The following is an 18,865-nucleotide window of genomic DNA, read 5'->3' as shown; positions in this document are numbered from 1 at the left end:
ACACGTTGCTTCTATCTAGTTTTATGTGTTCCTTTTTTGTTTGTATGTTCTCCTTTTTAGAGTCATGAAAGGTCTTCAATACTGTGAAAGTAAATCTCACCTAGACATTTTATTCCTCCCTGTAGGGCTGATTTGTGATAGCATCCATCATATAGATCTATATAGAATGAAGCTGAATGGAATACCCCATCACTGAATGCTAAATGTTAATATGGTGTTTTTAGTGTCAAACGGATTATGCTCATCTGAGTTATTGCATGAGCATCATAGGAACTGGGTTGACACAGAAGAGGACAGACAGGCAGTGGGTGGGGTAAAGCTGTGTCAAGCTCAGGGCCCAGACACGGTCTGCAAAGGACATTGTCATTGGCTCTTGCAGGCTGGGAGAGGACTACACACATGGTAGTATCATCAGCCTCTTTACCCTGGTGGCTATGGTGAGGCTGGTTTTTCTTCTTGAAACATGTTTACCTTATTTATGATGGGAGGAGGGACCAGGCTTCTGCTGTTTCTCTCCTTTAGATGGGTGAATGTGGGCTTTGGCCATCACCGACTGCAACGCTGGTGGGTCAAGCCACACTAGTTGAGTCACTGCCGGCTATCACAAGTCATGAAAAGTGACGTTAACATAAAGGAATGTAAATATACACTTAATTTGGCAACAAAAATGTTTGTAAGATCACTAATGTTCACAAAATCACTAGTGTTCATTGAATACGTTAGGGCCAAATTAGGACACTGTTCATATCTGGACTTCAACATATGATTTTGCTGTTTATAAGATTATAACATAATTTACATGAAAAAATAAAAACATACTTCTGTCAACAATCAATTAAACAACAGTATAAATCAGTAAATTACTAGACTGTTGCAGGCCAGATGACTCATTACTGAATCACTCCGACTGAAGGACTGAAGAGAGAGGGCCTCCCTGAGCTGTCCCAGAGCAGCGTTTCGCTGTCATGTTAACAAACCTCCCTTGAAAGGAACAAAGGATGCCGGGTCATTTTATGTCATACCTATTGGATGCAGGAGAATTCAGCACTCCTATCTTGGCTGAGGGGGCCCAGGAGAAACTACTGCAGTGAGCATACACTGTAGATGATTTTCTGCAGGAGCATGCAAAGGTCTCATTCTTTCATTAGTATAGGTCACAACGAGGAGTGGAACAAACCAGACTAAATTTTTCAACTAACTGCAGTGACACCAAATGTGCAATATTACACATTGACGTCATAGCACATTTACAATGTAATACATTGCATACGTGTAAGTATTACGGTGTAGGTATTGCATGGCAGCTGTGTGTATATCCACAAATTGGACAGTAAATGTATGTACTATTGAAAATATTTTGGAATCTGTTATTAAATGTCATACAGGTTGACTTGCGATGGCTGAATGTGTTATTCCGACTTTTCCACCAAACCTTTTGAGCCCCAAATGTCAGCTAGTTTCTCAAAAATATTGGACAAGCTGGCTAAGCACTTACATGCCCACCAGACAGAATAGGCAATTAGTTCACTAAAGAGGGCAAACTTTCTCCTTGTGCAGTCAGTACCATTTATTCTCAACCTTCATCACACAAACTCCATGCCAAAGCCATTATTGGCAATGAAACGTGGGGGACTTGTTGCCAGAGCTGATATTGGACCTTCATGGTAAATTACCACATTGCTGAGTGTCCTAATTCTGTGGAGGTAAGATGTAGAATGCTTTTTTTCCCCAGGCTAATAGGGAACAGTCATTCCATTCAAATAAGGACAAAGGTTGTTTTGTCATAGGTTAGCTGGGACTACAAAGAAAGGGGCTGTAGCTAAATAACAGCTAAACCAACATACTCAAACAAGCAAGGTGTTTGCCAGATCAAGATTTCAATTAACCAAAATTTACACAAAGAGTTAAAAATTTAGCAAATGCAAGTTTATGTCTCGCGGTAATATTGAAACTGAACTAAAACTGATGTTGGTAACATTACTTTTAAAACTTTACGATCACATAAAAACATCTTCTCTAACATTTGACCACATTCAAAGAGATCTATAGCAGACACCACACATGACTTCTTCTGTGTAGTCTCAAAGCTCATGTGTTACCCAGTTATCCCTATGTTTGTGTCAGTCAGTTTATGTGTGATGGTCAGGATGTTTATCTGAGAACAGAAAATTGGCCAAGCCAGGCAAGAATGAAGCTGTACAATGATGGCCTAGGTCTGTACATATCTACAACCTTTAGGAAGAAACTTGCACAAGGGCTTTGAGCCATCTGTAGTTTCAGATGTGTTTCAAATATTTACTTCTGTATTTAGGTCAACATTATTGTGTTGTACAAGTTGCTCACAAATTGGAGCCTTTTGATGACATCCATATTGTCATCAGCATTGTTCCATTAAATTACACAGCAGTCTTTTGACAAGTCCAGCTTTGTATCATTCTTTGTTTGATGGCCTAATACTATTAGCTAACAGTGTATTTTAAAGCATGTCAAATTTTAATTCTCTTTGAGGATGTGTCCAGATGGATCGTCATGCTCCACCTCCACGTCATAGCCATCTTGAGCATGTGCTTAGAATCACTTCCAAAAAGTACGAAAGCTTGTTCTGTACAATAATATATTGTCACAGTTCAAACAGGCTACGAAAAGGTCACCAGGCCTTTATCTTACGGCCACTGTGGCTTGACATATACCTTGGACACCATTATAGTTGTTTTCTTAAGCCTTTGATCATATTAAGCATATTCCTGAAACATCTGACATTTCTCCCTTCTGGAAAAAAGACATCACTCTTATCATGTTATGTCTTGCATTATGTTTTATAATTTGTGCCAGATTTGTCTGTTTTTCAACATGGAAAGGGAAACAAATGGAAAAATTGTTTTACTCATACATGTGAAAGCATGGAACACTGAAAAGCACATTATCCCTTATTTTCTCAACATTCAGCCATGTCTCAGGAACACAAAGAAGCATGGAGATTCCTTATATTTATGAGACACATTATATTTAATTAGAAGAGAAAAAGAAACAATTTAGGAAAGTGAAAAACCTCTTCATAAAAGTGGAACACTAGTCTGGCCAACAATTAATTACTGATTAGCGTGATTAAGACCTTTAAAATGATACAGCCATCTTTCAAACCTCTAACTGCTTAAAGTCCAGACAGTAAAATACTGGCAAGACCAATCAGAGGCCCACAATGACCTATTTTTTTAATGAACTTCAGAATTAAACCAAAGAGGTGCACACTGCCGTAAAGTAACAACAGAGTACAGTATCACACGTTCATTTGTGCCAAGTGAATCATATAATTGAAATCATGGAAACACATGAACATTTTAGGGCTATGTCCCAAACTGAAATAGCCCATAGAAATAATGACCAGATTTCCTGGCCTACAGTTCAAATGGCTCTCACGTTTGACTACAAGCTTTGCCTTGAAAGGCAGATTTACAGCCAGCCAAAGCTAACTGATCTGAATGCCAGAGCTACTTTATGCCAGCACAAACGCAGCATGTTGCGCTGTTCAAAATATCATGCTCGTGGGATATCTCATGGGATTTAGGTAGAGGCATGGTCAGGTCAATCATCATCTGTGCATCAGATAAAAGGAGGAAGACGAGGCGGCCTCTGTATCTCCTTCATCCATGGGCCGGTCTAGTCCTCTCTGCCTCTCCTGACACGGCGTAGCACAGACAGCTTTCTGGCTCACTCCACAACCAAGTCCATGAAGGCGGCTACGTGAACTGTTTCCCAGGCAACGGCCTCAAACATCAGCTGACAAAAACGAGTGGATGCAATGTCTAGGAGGTGATTTCACTGTCGTGGCAAGAATTATAACATTCTTGGACATTGTAGTCCAAAATGAGTCATGGGACTTTATCGGCCCACCGCCGTTTTCCGAAATGACGAGCTCTGAACGAACATGAGAAAAAAAGCAAAACTCAGACACATTCTTTGTTGCAGTTCATTTCAGAGTATAAATTTAGTGAACACTAGGTGCTCATTACTTGCTAAGTAGGCTTGATCATTGTATCAGAAGCAGTCTCAACAACATACTGACAGAATGAAATGGGACAGTTGAGCATTAATGAAATCTTCTATTGTCTTTTATTATGTAATCTGTTGCTTGAATCCTTGCTTCATCTTCAGGTCATCATTTAGTTCTATTATATTATACCTAAGAACTTAAGTAAACATCCAAGGTTATTGAGATTCCACAGCCCTGTCTCATCTGAAGTTCAAATTCACTCACCACAGCAGCCCTTGGCAGCATATACTAAACACTATTACAAACAAGCTTAGTATAGCTGGTCAGTAATCCCTCATATATGCTCTTGCTTGACTAAAATGTTAATTTGACTAAAGCTACATCTCTGACCAAACTCATATTTGATGCAAAAGGATCATGTCCTCATAAAGTATGTGAAGATTTTTGAAACACAAACACTAGTTTTTTCCTTCTTCAGGTGAGCATCCTGTTTGAACATGTGCTCATGGAAAATAATATCATGACCACTGTTTCAGTGTGAAATCCTAAAAAAGTATCATAAAAATATACATCTCGATGATGCACAGGAGCTGGGCAGAGAAGCCTTGCACATATAGATGGAAACCAGACACAATTAAGGCCAAACAAAGAAAGCACACACAAAAAAAGCCATCAATGCAGTAAATCTTGTATATAAGCCCAAAACTCACTGTGCTCTCCAAAATCAGTCTGTTAGATAAACCCAAAGCTTTTTACTGCTTTAGCACCTCATTTGAACAACCAGAAAAGACTGTTTGTATTTACTGTAACCAAGCTGAGATGTTTCAGCTTATCTGCTTGGATGAACAGACTTGACCCACTTTTGCCCTTTTTGTTGGGCAAGTCTGCACAAGGACTCTTCCACTCTTATGAAGACAGCCATGACCTAATACAAGTTCTGCATATATGGAAATAAACAAAATCTGAAATTAATAAAAGAAGTAGAAGAAAAAAGAAACAGAAACCATTTTAATATCCACTCTGACCATTTGAAAATCAGGCCTGAGTTTTGGCATTTGCTGTGCTACTCTGGCCAGGTGCCTAATCCAGCACTAGTGGATATTTCTATGATCTTGGGCAGAGTGAGATAGGGTCACCAACAAAATGACAATAGTTAGACAGCACAGAAGAGGGCAAACACCATGAGCTTGACTAGCTGTAAGCTATAGGTATATGGATCTGGGGAAAAGCTGAATCAAATGCCCCAAAAACCCCACTGATCGGTCCGTATTTTCCAGTATTTTTATAGACTTGAGATTTATGAAAACAATTAGAAAGAATAGGAAATGCAAAAAATAATTTGGCCTCTCCTGAAAGATCAGGGGTATGGTATCATTAAAAGAAATGCTGCTCAGAAACTTGTCATATTGTTTTAAGGCCTTCTGTGCATTTCAAATGCTTTTCTGGAGCCATTTAGACAAATAAGACAAAATCCTAAATAGGACGGTATACCGTGAGACTGCATGTCTAACACATTCTATAACGTTAACAAGTAGAAAATGCATGGCAAAAGCAAAAAGCAGATTTGGAGAATTTCCAGGGCTCTTGAGACTTGCATACTTCTACTTATTAGTCAGCTGTTTAATAGGGCCTTGTTTGATAGAAGACAATTTCACTGGCCTGCCTCCTGTAACTTTTATTAGATGCATCTATGAGACTGCAAGTCTTCTTCAAATTGTCATCAGCAAACATGCCCAGTACATTAACCCAGGTGTTGCAGAAGCCCTCCAAGTCAAGAGCGACTGCAGAATAGCCACAGCTAAGTGGTCAATGTGCACCAAAGGCTGGTTCAATATACAGCTGGGCCTTCCTACCTCCAGAACTGCATGCTGTCCGTGGAGACTCCTCAGAAACGGACCTCATCGGCAATGTCATGGGGATGCTGAAGAACCCTTAACCCCACCCCCTTGTCCTAGCATGGTAGTACGAAGACAACTACACCTTGCTTTACCATATAGTCAATCATTCTTCCACGTCATGCAGTGGCAAAGGCCCATCCTAAGGGGCATGTGTTCATTCACAGGAAAACCTGCCAGACACGTGCCACAGTTTTCTGGATCAAAAAAGTCATCTGCCATCTCTGTTCTTAATAAAATGCTTCCATTACAATGGCTTACAGCCATCAATTCCCCTAATGCAGCCCCACACATAATCTGACTCCCATCTGGGTGCGTTTCTGCAGAGTTGACCCACTTTCTAAGCCTCTTCTTCTGCTTCTGTCTCTCTCACTGGGCTAATGTGATAGGTCACTATGTGAGAAGACACATAACCACAAGCAGTTGTTCACAGTCTTCAACCAGCTTCATTTAAGCCTTATCTAGGAAGCCAGGGCAAAACTAAAGAGCCTACATCTTTCACTTCCCTTCATCTGTTTGTGCAGCTCTGCAATGGGCAGTTGTGTTTGGCCCTTTGCAGTCTAATCGCCTTCACATGTCCTCCTAGACATGAATCTCTTTGCAACACACACATACGCACGCACGCACTGTATGGCATACTGATTACAATGCGGATGCACAGGCCAAAGCTCTATTGTGGGTGTTAGGCTGTAACCATTTACTTTCAGTTGTAACTTGCTGTCTTTTACAAAACATTATTCAGCAAAACAGCATTGGCATAATAAGGACCACTGAAAAGATACAAAACAATAAAGGTACATTTGTCATTATCAAAATAAACACAAGCACACATATTAAACCCATAGTATAGCACTTCAAAAATATTTTAGGTTACAAGCTACATTAGTCTACCAGCATTCTGTCTACAAAATGGTATGACTCCATATCAATGTATGTTTTTACCATTAAAATATACTACAGTTTCAATATCCAAAGGCACAAGATACAAGTAAAACCAGATCTGGGGGTGGAGTGGAGGAACAGAAAAACAAGAATTGAGAGTAAATATCATTAAGACATCGTCACAAAAGCGGACAATACAAGGCTCAAGTCAAAGAACAATTCACACTCACGTCGGTATAAGAAACGTACAAAATCCCACTTTAAAGTGACTATTAATAATGCATGATCAGAAAAAAGCATCATGACCATTAAAACATCAATTTTTCTGTTTTGAAACATTTCAGACATAGAAGGTTGAGTATTTTACATAGAAATCAAAGTTCCACACATATCTGAAACAACATCCAACAGAAAAAAAGAAAGGAAAAAAAATTAAATCAACCCATGCTATACTGATTTTGCTCAGATTTCTTATGTACTTGGATAACATGCAGGTACTGCAGAAAGACAGAAGGCAATATTGTGTTGTGGATACTACATCACTACACAACTCAGGCTAGGAGATGGTGGGGTTTCATTTGGCCACAGCAGTTCTGGTTGTGGTTGGTGGGGGGGGTGCACACTCAAGGGCAATCTTCTTGTATGTCTGCAGCAGATATACTGACTCTAAATGTGATATAATATCAAGATCCCACTGGGGCTTTCCATGTCTTCCTCAATACTGTAGTACTTTGTTGGTAATTGGTTTTTCAAGTGTAGAGCAACAGTCGGATTGATGTTCAAAAGGCTTCTTCAGAACTCCAGTAAGTCCTTCAGAAGGTAGTCCACTCCATTGGGGCATGAGGGCCCCTACTGCCAATTATCAGTCCTACTGTTCATCATTGTCCTTTGCAATTAATGAAAAGGCTCCATTTCACATTCTTGCATGTTCGGGAAGTAAAAAGGCGGTCATCTATCAAAGACGAATATTGCACAACGCAAAAAACACCCTTGAATCACATTGGAATGGAGCAGCTTTTGGCCAAATGATTGCCCTGTGCAATGTCAAATACAAGGAGTTGCAGAAAAAAATATTCCACACACGCTCACAGAAGTGTGTGTTTGGTAAATGACCAAACTGAGTGCTACATACATATTTCACAATTTAACACTTTAAATCATAATCCTCATATTTTGCCAAGAGGTCACAGACTGTGCTGGAAAATTGTTAATTACATACAAACATGGCACTAATTTATGGGAAAAAAAAATCCATAATATACTGATCATAGCAATACAAAAATGGCTACTGAAATGTTTCTTGCACTCTTCTCACACCTATGCCATTTCTTCCATGTGTCCCAATATTAAAGAAATGCTTAAACCAAAGGTTTATGCTAATATTTTAGAATGAAACGGGTTGTGCCCCTCAATGAAGGGCATGAGTCACAACTGACAAACTAGCAGTGTGATATACTGTATACAGCAGAAAAACAGGTAATGAAGGGGGTTCATAGTTCCCACCCCAAATACAACCCAAACCTCTAAATGCTGTTCACATTATAAGTGGGAAATTCTGATTGTGACCACTGTTTAACAGAAATTAAGGACCAGCACATTATCTCTCAAAATGGGTTTATGTGGTTGTTTCACCAAATCAGGCTTAGTAGTGACCACATCTCGACGGACGTCTGCTTGGGTTTCCGGCGCTGCCAAGACAACGCAGATGAAGCAGCAATGCAGTCTTTCACATTTCCCAGAAGCCCCTTTCAAGAGTCCTCCACCTGTCAGCCTCCAGACATCTGGGTGGCAGGCCAGGATGAGCAGCTTGCTATGGTTAAGGCGCTCTGCTGTGTAAGACTAAACAAAACTGCATTGAAGGAGTAGGAGGCAAAAAAAAAAAAAAAAAAAAAAAAAAAAAACCAGAAGGAACAACTTGTTCTTCCACTCATAATCCAGTATGATCCAGTTTGACTGAATAAGGCTAAGGTGTCACCGCAGGAGGTGTGGTTCATCGTCTCACAGCTTTTACATGTACTTTGAGCTTGTCACATGAATGTGTAGAGGGTTAGTATATTAGAAGCTGACAACAGAATGGGGAAATCCAATGAAAAAATAAAGTTATGGGAGTGTTTAAAAAAAGAAAAAAGAAAAAAGTGATGTCTAAAAGTTCAACATTGCATCTCTGAACTTCAGAATAAATGTTTTTTCAAACAGAACATAAAAGTTCTCAGATTAATATCTAAAGCAAAACAAAACATTAATAAAATGTTTAGCATTCACATTTCTGTAAAGAATGGTTCATGACTGAATATTAAGTGTTTAAAAAGTCAGATATTCTCTGAATCAGGATTATTCTGAATTGCACTCAACACACAGTCCAGTGAGTTTGGGGGGTTTTGTGTGTTTTTTTAATAATATGCTGGTCACAAGAGCTGAAATCTTCATTGTAAGTGTGCGCATACACAGACACGCGCACGCACACAAAAACTCATGGAGAACAAAAGGGGCGCTCCTCACTCGATTGTAATCGACACAAGTGCTTTCTTCTGTTTCTGTCCCTCCCCCTGATTCTCTCTCTCCTCTTCCTCCGGCTCCGGCGGATAGGCGAGGGTGGCGGTGCTCTTCAACGCTTCGCACGGCGCCCCCTCCCCACCTGCCTCACCCCCAGGACCCACGTTCCGGGGCAGGGCTGCTGAAGCCCGGGGGTCGTAGTTCATGGTGGAGGAGACCTGGGAGATGACGGGCGTTTGGACCGAGGAAGAGGAGGAGGCGGCGGAAGAGTTGAAGGCCTGCTCGGTCATCTCAAAGTGGGCCAAGCTCTCCACCTCCTCCTGCATGCGGCTCAGGTAGTCTGGGAGGAGGAACTCACTGGGGCGGCAGAGGAAGACAGGGCATGGGGTGAGGGTGGGGGGTGGGGGGCGTTTGGGTTAAACACTGCCACTTAGGTGCTATCTTCATCAACATTGAACTCTTGCTAGAACCTTGCAACATACAAATTCAACAGTATCTTCCTCTGAGACTCCTTTAAACACCATCACTATTGTCTAGCAATGAGGCACATTTAGCAACTTTTTTCAAATGGCTTTTAGAGGCAAGAAAGGAGAATTGACACTGTATGGTCAGTAATAACTAATTACCCTTAGTTACAGAAATTTAGTTTATTCATGAATCCAGATAACCCAATTAAGTTAAGGGGTTAAGTCTAGGTAATATCTGATATTTCAACTCACATTTATCTGCCTCAAAGCATTTAAAAAGTTGTTGCTTGCAGTCAGCCCTTCCATACAGATGTCCAACGTCTACAGCAATTTCATCATCTTTCATAATGCTACTCCAATTGTAAACAGAGGCAATGCCTACACATTGTTACACCAACGATTTTATGATTGTGGAATAAAGATAATCTTCACTGAAATTACCGTCTGAATGCAGGTTCTACAAACCCAACAAAGAACCAACACAGTAAGTTGCGAGAATCTAAAAGACAACAAAATGTCCTGTAGGTGACAATTTCACAGGTAAGACTCAACATATCTGAATCTTCAGCGTCACTGATTTCCTACCATGACTCGATCAAAAAGCCAAGCTAGACCAACAGTAAGGGTTACATGCCTGCCTCTTTTTTTCCCTCCTTCCCTCCCTCCCATTCTGAACGTGTAGAACACCTGGTTTCTGTGGGAGCAGCTAGTGGGGGTAGACATCACCTAGTTTGTGTTATTTCAGAGAAACGCGTAAGGAACACAACTCAGCCCCACACAGCCAGTAATCTCTCTCTCTCTCTGGCTCTTTCTATATCCCACTTTCGCGTTTCCTATTCATCTCATGTGAGCATGCCAAGCCACTGCCTCATCCCCGCAGGCCTGGTCAGTTCAGGCGCTGCTTGTTTGTGCTGCACACACACAGATGGGACAGAGGAGTTAAAAGAAAGAGCAGGCATGTATGGGCAAAGTACTTGACATCTGGAAACAAACAGGCTGCTTCCTTGAGCCCAATACCATGCTGGACAACAAGAGACTCATGCTATTGCACAGCGACTGAGGCCTTTGTTAGGCAACAAGTCAGCCTCTGAGAATGTGCACAATTTGTTTAGGATATCTGTTATATGTATATTCCCTTCTCCATGCAGCATGTATTTAAGTCTTCCTAAGAACTTTTATTTTTGTATTCCTCAGTAACCAGATCGAGTCCTTCAAAGGAAGCAGGGTTTTCCTGCATAGTCCATCATTTCCCATCACAATGACTCCTTTCCTAGCAAAGAACATACCTTATAAGCCTTTATAAGCATATAACTGCTCCTTTGTTTGAGTGCACATCAGCATATTAGAAGAAGTTGTTTGATTAATGTTCCCCTCATCAAGAGAAAGACGGTCTATGGGATATTTTAGAACAGACAAAACACTAGGAACCTGTGTTCCCAGGAACAAGACACCATGATCACCAAGGGTAAGAATGTCTATCAACCTATCAAACAGCTTTATGAGTGTCCTATTAAAATCCAAAAACAAGTGACCAGTTTCACACGGGCCTCAACCTGACAATGAAAACCAATGCAACAGTGCAACTTGTGAGAAGTGCTTGTCATCATCATAAAAAAATAGTAACATTGAACAACATGGAATAACCCATAAAGTGCTATGCTGGTGCAAAGCAGTACCATAGCCTTATTAATGCAGAGGTTTGGAGCAGCAGCCTAATCAAAGATGAAAACGAGTGAAGATTCATTACATCGTCAGTGCATACACATGTAACTCTTCATCCCACCTCGGCCACTGCTGCATTAAAACACCCCCGGGTGAACTGCCTTAGTCTGCATCGGCATTCCTGTTTCGCAACAGAGATTATTTTGTTTCTAATTTCAGCTCCTCCTCACCTGGTCTGGAAGTAGTTTGCTAGCTCTGACGCCTCATGGTTGAGACTCCTCAGGTGTACGATTAAATTGCCGGAGTTGGTAAACATGGCGCCGCACGTTTTGCACTCGTATATCCGAGGTTTGCGGATGATGTGGCGGGACACCCTCATGTGGTGCTTATATTCACCGAAGGAAGTGAATGTGGCGCTACAGATCTGGCACCGGAAACAGCGTTTACCTTCGTGCTTCAGCCGGTGCATCTTTAGGGAGTAGGCCCGTGTGAACTTTTTCCCACAGCGGTCGCACTGGAACGGCTTAATGCCTGTTGGGGGTGGGGGGAGGAGGAGCAGCAGTCACATAGCAGTCAGCAAAGAGGATGCCACATTTAGCTATCATGATTGGTAGTGATGCTTTTAGAAGTACACATAGATTAGCAAGACATTCAACAACAGCTCTGAGCACAGAGTTTAGCACCGATTGGTCATCTCCATGCTCTAAGACACCTGCTACATCAGCTAAATCAAAAGTGTCTAAGCAACAATATCACCTTAGCCTGACGGCCCTTTACAGCCCTCTTGGATTGGTGTCGGCATCCCTGACAGACATTATTAAGAGCAGAGCAGGTCTCTTCAGAGAGCAACACAGTGGCAATAATGCGAGAGGGCAGAACAGAGCATGTACTATGAACGAGCCTTAAGCGCTGGAGCACTGTGGGGAAAGAGGCCCATGGAGAGTGGAGCCAGACAGCACCACCGCCCCACAGGCAGGGGGGCTGCAGAGGATGGTGTAGGCCACGTCACTTGAGGGAAAGGCTCCCTCACCAGAGTGGATGAGCATGTGCTGCTTGAGGTTCTGGATGCGGGTGAAGCGGACCCCGCACGTGGGACATTGGAAGGGCCGCTCGGGCCCATTGACGCCCGCCCGGGCGGATGGACTGATGTACAGGTGGTATGGGTACTGCACGTTCTCCAGCCTGTGGAAGTTAGAAGTTATAGAATCAAGCACTTTCGTCAGTTTGTTTAAGCACTTTCTTTGGCATGTTTATACCCTCCAGTTATTAATTAATTATTAATTCACATTAATGTGTTAAAGTGTTTATAGTTGGGCGATGTCTATCTAACCTGTATACAACGAGGAGTACTGCTACTTTAAATTTCCTATAAATTCTATATTCTCGTTTACATTTTCCCCCAATGATTATACAATTAAAAACATTAATACCGTAATTACTATTAATTAAATTGAGCCCTTGCAATGAAAATAAAGCAAATTTAGATTACACAAAAAGGGAGTAGCCAATATGTGGTTTTTGGTTGGAAGGACTCGACAGTACTTAAAATACAAATTCATCAGTTCTACGGCTCAAGTTAATCTCAGGGAAAGTAATAAGTAATAGTTTTCTATGTTCTAGCAGAGACACTGTAATTAGAGCAGGCAAGATGCACCCCATAGGGGAGGGGCAATATGATGCTGGCTCAATATCGTGATATCTTTCAGCCATTGATGACGGAGCATCGCATCATCTATGGATCCAACCCTAAACTGTTCATTCATTCTTTCTATAGCTCCCTGTGCAATTCCTGCAGGCTGCATAATCTGTGTGCTGAAAAAACTGTGAACTGGCCTACTTTTCTAACAACACCATAATATCAGATAATATCAGTATCATAATATGAAAGGTTTCTTACAAGTCTACATGATCTGCTTGCATATCCATGAACTGCCAATTTAGCAAATCCTCTTGACTTGTTTTCATATTGCCAAATCTACCTTTCCCCAAATCATCCCAAAGGATCAGATCAAAGTGGTTTAACAGGCCCATATAACAAGTTTAGTCAGGCATATCAATTGTCAAATAAAAGTATAAATTCCTCTCCAGAGGGAGACAGCTGGGTATTTTTCTTCCCCTTTTATTTTGCATCATGACACTTCATTTTTCATCCAGTATTCCAACAAAATTCAAGACCCCAGAATTTCCAGAAGGCCTGCCAGCTAGTTTCTGTCTGCTTGGCAACATGTCATCTTCCTAATAACCATGACAATACCGAGTAAACTTCCACCGCTCATAAACAAGTAGAAGTGAAGAAAGACACCTCCCCTCCCCTTGTTAAACAGTTAAAGTGAAATGGCGCAAAATGAGGACTCGTTATAAAAATGCTGCGGGCAGGTGACGAAGCCGTACCTTTCATCCTCCTCCATGTGACCAGTAGCATTAGGAGTGCCCTGGATGGACTGAAGGCTCTCACTCACCCCCTCATCCATGGAGCCTGGGGACACAAAGAGCCACTTGTTCCTATTTCTCCAGTGATAGCTGCTCTGACCCAAGACGACACCAGAAAAAAACCCTGGGGCACTATTTCAGGCAGTGTTGGAGTCATCATGGTTTGTGACTGGCTAAATTTGGGCAATATGCTAACCTAATAGTGAAGAAAGAACGTGTCAATTTGAAATAATAACAAAACTGATTACTACTTTGGCTGACAGCAGCGGTTATGGAATGTATTGCGGCAACGAAAACACATGGCTGAGGGGAGTTCATGAGCCTGGAGAGCACCTTCCAGTGAGACAGTAACATAAGACTCGCAAACAAAATGGAAAATGCTGTGTATTGCTCGATTAACAGAGAGTGCCATTGGTTGACCTCGTGTGACAGTAGGATTGCATTATATAGACAAAAATACTATACTGCAAGTATACACATATATTACACATATATTACACATATATTACATCTGTGATATAATTTGCAATATAAGCACCAAAAGTTGCAAACACTCGATGTGATATTAAACATTCACTGGCATTACTTTGACTAAAATTTGTGATGTTCATGTGATCATGTAAACGCTGTGAATCATCATCTACAGAAAACTCATATGGAATAGTTAAGGATGCTGGAAAGGTTAGGGATGCTAGAATAGTTAAGGATGATCAGGATGCTCACATCACACAAAAGACGTGTGATTTGTCATATTGCTGCATTTTTTTAGATCAGTATTGCATAGACCAATATTTAGATAGCAATTATCAAGCGATATATCATGCTACCCTAAATGATGACAGACGACAAATTTTAGCGAGCACAGAAGCGATTCAGACCCCTGATACATGCAAAGCTAATGACTGCTGAGAACCAGCCGAGTTGACCAATACAATGGTGAAAAAAATGCTGGCTCGCTTGTTCATTAAATCTAGTGAACCATAATCTGTGTACCTATAGATGAGGACTGCGGGCTGATGAGCAGGTCTTCCTGGGCATGCTCGCTACCAGGTACAGTCTGCTGGTCGCTCAGGGAGCTGTGGGAGGCGCTGACTGGCTGTGAGGCCTCCTCGTGTGCCTCTTCATCACTTAGCCTCTCCACCTTAACCTGCACGTCCTCCTCTTCCTCCTCAGTCGCGGCAGCCCCACCCACCGCCACACCCAGGCCACGGGTGCCTTCGCAGGAGAGGTACTCCACCAGTGCCCGGCCACCAGGGTCTTGAACTGCTGCCGCTGGTCCACCCCCGGGCTCAAGCAGCCCCTCGGGCAGCTTGGCCTTATCAGCGGTGAAGCGGCGGTCCATGCCAAAAGGGTATGTCCAGGAGAAGGCTAACGATGGCTCCAAGGCCTGCGCTGAGCTCTCGGGGAATGAGGATGACGAGGGCGAGGGGTTGGGTACCTGGGGCGAGGAAGAGGAGGCTGGCTGTGGGCTGGCGAAGCCCTTGCGCTTGCGGCGCGATTCGCGGCACCCCAGCAAAGGCCGTTCGGGTGCACTGCACTCTGACGACGCAGGAGAGGGCGACAGGGCGTCAAGCGGGGCCAAGGTGCAGGCAGTGGCACCCTCGGGGGCCTCTGTGGGGCGGTGGAGCGCACTAGCTGTGGCACTGCTGGCGGCAGCCCCGGCAGCTGAGGATGAGTTCCACAGGATACTGGACTTCATGAACTCTGAGCAGGTGTTAGCCACACCAAACATCTGCATGTAGCTGGCAGCAGCCAGCACGTCTATGATATTCTCCGTGCTGATGGATAGCGTGGAGGTGTAGGCATACTCCAGCAGTGGTGCGAAGCCCGCCACCGTCACGTGGTGCAGGTCTAGAACTGGTTTATCAGCCTCAGCTCCTGTAGTGCCAGCCATGTCATCGTCCCTGTGGCCCAGTTTACTCGAGAGCTTGGCCTTTAGGAAGTCACTGCAGCAGGCCAGCACCACCTTATGAGCGGAGAACAGCTGGCCCTGCACACGGATGGTGACGTCGCAGAAGTGGCCATCACTGCGCAGGACGTTGAGCTTGGCCAGCAGCTCCTGGCTGTGACTGGGGGAGCTGTGGGTGAAGGTCTTCACTCCCATCCTCACTGCAGATGAAGGATGGACTTCCTGTTGGTGGAGACACTTGGCAAAATTAATAGCACACCACTGCCAAACCATTACAACCTTGTGAAAGAAACAGTGACCACTGGATCTCGAAAGAAAACAGTTAAGATTATGTTCAGAAGCCAGGAATTCGGTACAAAAATGTATAAAAGTATATATATTTATAAATGAATGTTATGTTCTACAGAGAGCCAGATGATTAATCAAAGATGCATGTGATGCCTGTGCAAAGCATGTGTATGCCTCTGTGTGAGAGAGGGGGAGACAGAGACACAGGAAAGGTTTGTCACATTAGGAATTTGCCTATGGCTGCTTGTCAAATTGGAACCCTCATGACTCCAACAAAAAAAAAAATACTAACAATCCAGAATGTCTAAGTGTTGTAGAATGTACAACATTCACATTCAGATGTTCTCTCAAGCCCAAACAAACATTGTGGAATAACATCCGAATAGAATATAGATGACAGATAAATGAGAAACTCTGAAAAACCCTGTTTAGAGGGGATTAAATTTACATGGGATCCTGAGGAAATTTCTTCTTTTACAGGTGCTCCTCTGTGATTTTATTTCTGTGCAAATAGGCCAAGTCTGTGTTTTCCCTCTCACCTTCCCTGAGAAAACTACAGAACAAATTACCTAGCTACTCTTTCACCAAACTCAGCGCTCATATAATTTTAGTGCCATCCGGATACAAATCTCTGTGACTTTCCAGGAAGATGTTGGCTCGCATTGGCAAAAGAAAAGATTGTTGACCATAGCTACTAGCCGTATTTAGTCTCCTAGCACTAAATATGGAACCAGCAGAAACAGTCCTGAATCGAGAAGCGAACAAAGAAATTATGCTTTTGAAGGATCTCTCAACCATTTTAAATAGTCTGGATGGTTAATCTTTCAATCTATTCGTTAGATTCGTTGGGAGAGCATTAATCCAAAAGAAAAAGACACTGAAATCATTAAGAAAAGTGAGATACCATAGACTTACTACAGGGGCCATTAAAATTGCAGTTACAATCACTTAGTAGTTATATTACTGTGGGTTAAAATATTATATTAAAATGTTATTCCATAAACACAAGTCCTAATGCAAACATCCGTATTCGTAGAAAATACAACACGGTAGTAACTCGCTCGTCTTTAACTAATTTTAATGTCGTCCGGAGTTTCATCACTGAGGAGACATGTAAAATGTTTCTTTACAAGCGTCAAGCTTGAAAAACTAATTAAACCGGAAGATGTCTAAAAAGATGTCACGATCTCTGACCTACGTAGCTACAAATTTGCAATTACGTTTTTTTTTTCTTCACACTGACAGGGCAAAGTTAATCACGGTTGAGCGGTTCAACAAAATCTCTTGGAATTCGATATTTGGGAGGCCGCAGAAAGAGCACACGACATTCCTTCATGAAGAAACCTTCCAAGGCATTCGGCGAATAATAGTCGGACAAAGCAGAGAACTGCTTTAAGACAGTTACTATCGTACAGGTGTAAACCCTGGTATTGTGTCCTTAGATCGATTAAATCAGATTTAAGATAATTGCATATTTCCTATTTATTTCTCAAACCAAAAGAGGATTTATAATAACAAAACATGCAAAGGCTCTATGGCACTCAGGCATATTGTGAACTCGATTCAAGTCCGCTGCTGGATAATATGCATGATGTCAATTTCAATGTAAAGGTACGCACGCCCCCACCCACCAACCCAAACAAACACACACACACACATTCTCATTCCAACAGTAATCCCATAATTTGTGGATTCGGAGCAGAGTAAAGACATGCTTTGGAAAAAGTTGAAGGGGCGTGGCTCTCCACAGGAGTTGCTTTTGTTTATGTAGTCCCTTCCCTCGCGCGCGCTAATGCTGAACAGCAACTCGCCCATACTGAGAATACAGGCAGTCATTGCAATCTACACTGTGCTCAAACGGCACATATGTTTACAATTCTGACACAATGCATACTTCTTTAATTTAGAAAAAAATGAATTTGGCCTATCATTTTAGAATAGCTACAGGTAATGCGCAGATTAAATGAAAAACTCCATTATTGGCTAGCTGGCTAAATTCATTCCTACAAAATAATCAAGGTAACCTATCGAACCGCATAACAGTTAACTTGTAGATAGCTAGCTATCTAAGATAATATCATAAATATGTGCACACTGATAAGACTATTAAACAAATATATCTAGCTATGTCGCACATTAACGAAAGTAAGAAGAAAAAGCCACATTCTCGTCCTGATTTTTGTTTATAGCTGGCTAGCTAACTAATTAGCTGCACAGGTCAGTGTGTGACGCTAACCATTAAAAGCTTCCTTTTATCCATAAACGAAGGCGGACGTGTTAAGCATAAGATACATTAATGTCTGTGGTACTTACTAATTTACATAAATGGAGAATAAATCCGGAGGTTTGATGAAAACGATGTTTCTGAAGCTAGCCAGCTATATGTATTAGCTCGAGCTAGCTAGCTAAGCAACATTAGCATGCTGTTGCTGGCATTTGAACAGGAGTTCCCTCCTTTCTGTTAAAAATATCATCACATTCCGATGCGTCGTAACTTTGTGTATCCTTCTTTTGGACCGAATCCAACCCCTTTGACAAAGTGTTTCGAAAACACACTCGTTATTAAAATTCTTGCTGTATCATATATTCCTCTTTGGGCCAGCTGATGTTTACATGTCCTATCCCAGCATGCCGTTCGTATATCGCTTCTCAGGATTTCTGTCTCTGGGTTTGACTGACGACCCCAGGAGGCTTTGACTCCCATTTGAAGATAGATAGCCTAGCTAAAAGCTAGCTATATGAATAACGTCGTGTAACGCTATATTTCTTTGTAAAATGAATAATATATGGTCTCATTAAATTATATTCAATCCTATCAATTGTAGTTATTTAACAACTAGGCCTATTC

General features: G+C 42.0%; 1 protein-coding gene across 3 annotated transcripts; it reads right to left on the bottom strand.

Moving 5' to 3' along the window:
- Nucleotides 1-2,797: 2,797 nt before the first annotated feature.
- Nucleotides 2,798-18,688, bottom strand: zbtb44 (zinc finger and BTB domain containing 44). 3 transcript variants are annotated; one of them, XR_014124954.1, is made up of 7 exons: nt 18,331-18,688; nt 14,814-15,951; nt 13,782-13,866; nt 12,421-12,572; nt 11,621-11,921; nt 4,702-9,618; nt 2,798-3,915 (listed from the first exon to the last, which is right to left on the bottom strand). XR_014124954.1 is itself a non-coding variant. In XM_026998477.3 (6 exons), the coding sequence occupies exons 2-6, from the start codon at nt 15,922-15,924 to the stop codon at nt 9,264-9,266; spliced, it is 2,004 nt and encodes a 667-aa protein (XP_026854278.2). In that variant the 5' UTR covers nt 15,925-15,951; nt 18,331-18,688; the 3' UTR covers nt 2,798-9,263. The 3 variants fall into 3 exon arrangements, 2 of the variants coding, with proteins under 2 accessions (XP_026854278.2, XP_026854279.2); XM_026998477.3 differs by having other exon boundaries at nt 2,798-9,618; XM_026998478.3 differs by lacking the exon at nt 2,798-3,915 and having other exon boundaries at nt 9,449-9,618; nt 11,838-11,921; nt 18,331-18,687.
- Between the last annotated feature and the right edge of the window lie 177 nt (nt 18,689-18,865).

Source organism: Electrophorus electricus, chromosome 8 (assembly GCF_041902795.1).
Source record: "Electrophorus electricus isolate QZ-2024a chromosome 8, ASM4190279v1, whole genome shotgun sequence".
Lineage (NCBI taxonomy): Eukaryota > Metazoa > Chordata > Actinopteri > Gymnotiformes > Gymnotidae > Electrophorus > Electrophorus electricus.
This window is presented reverse-complemented; position numbering and strand designations above follow the sequence as displayed.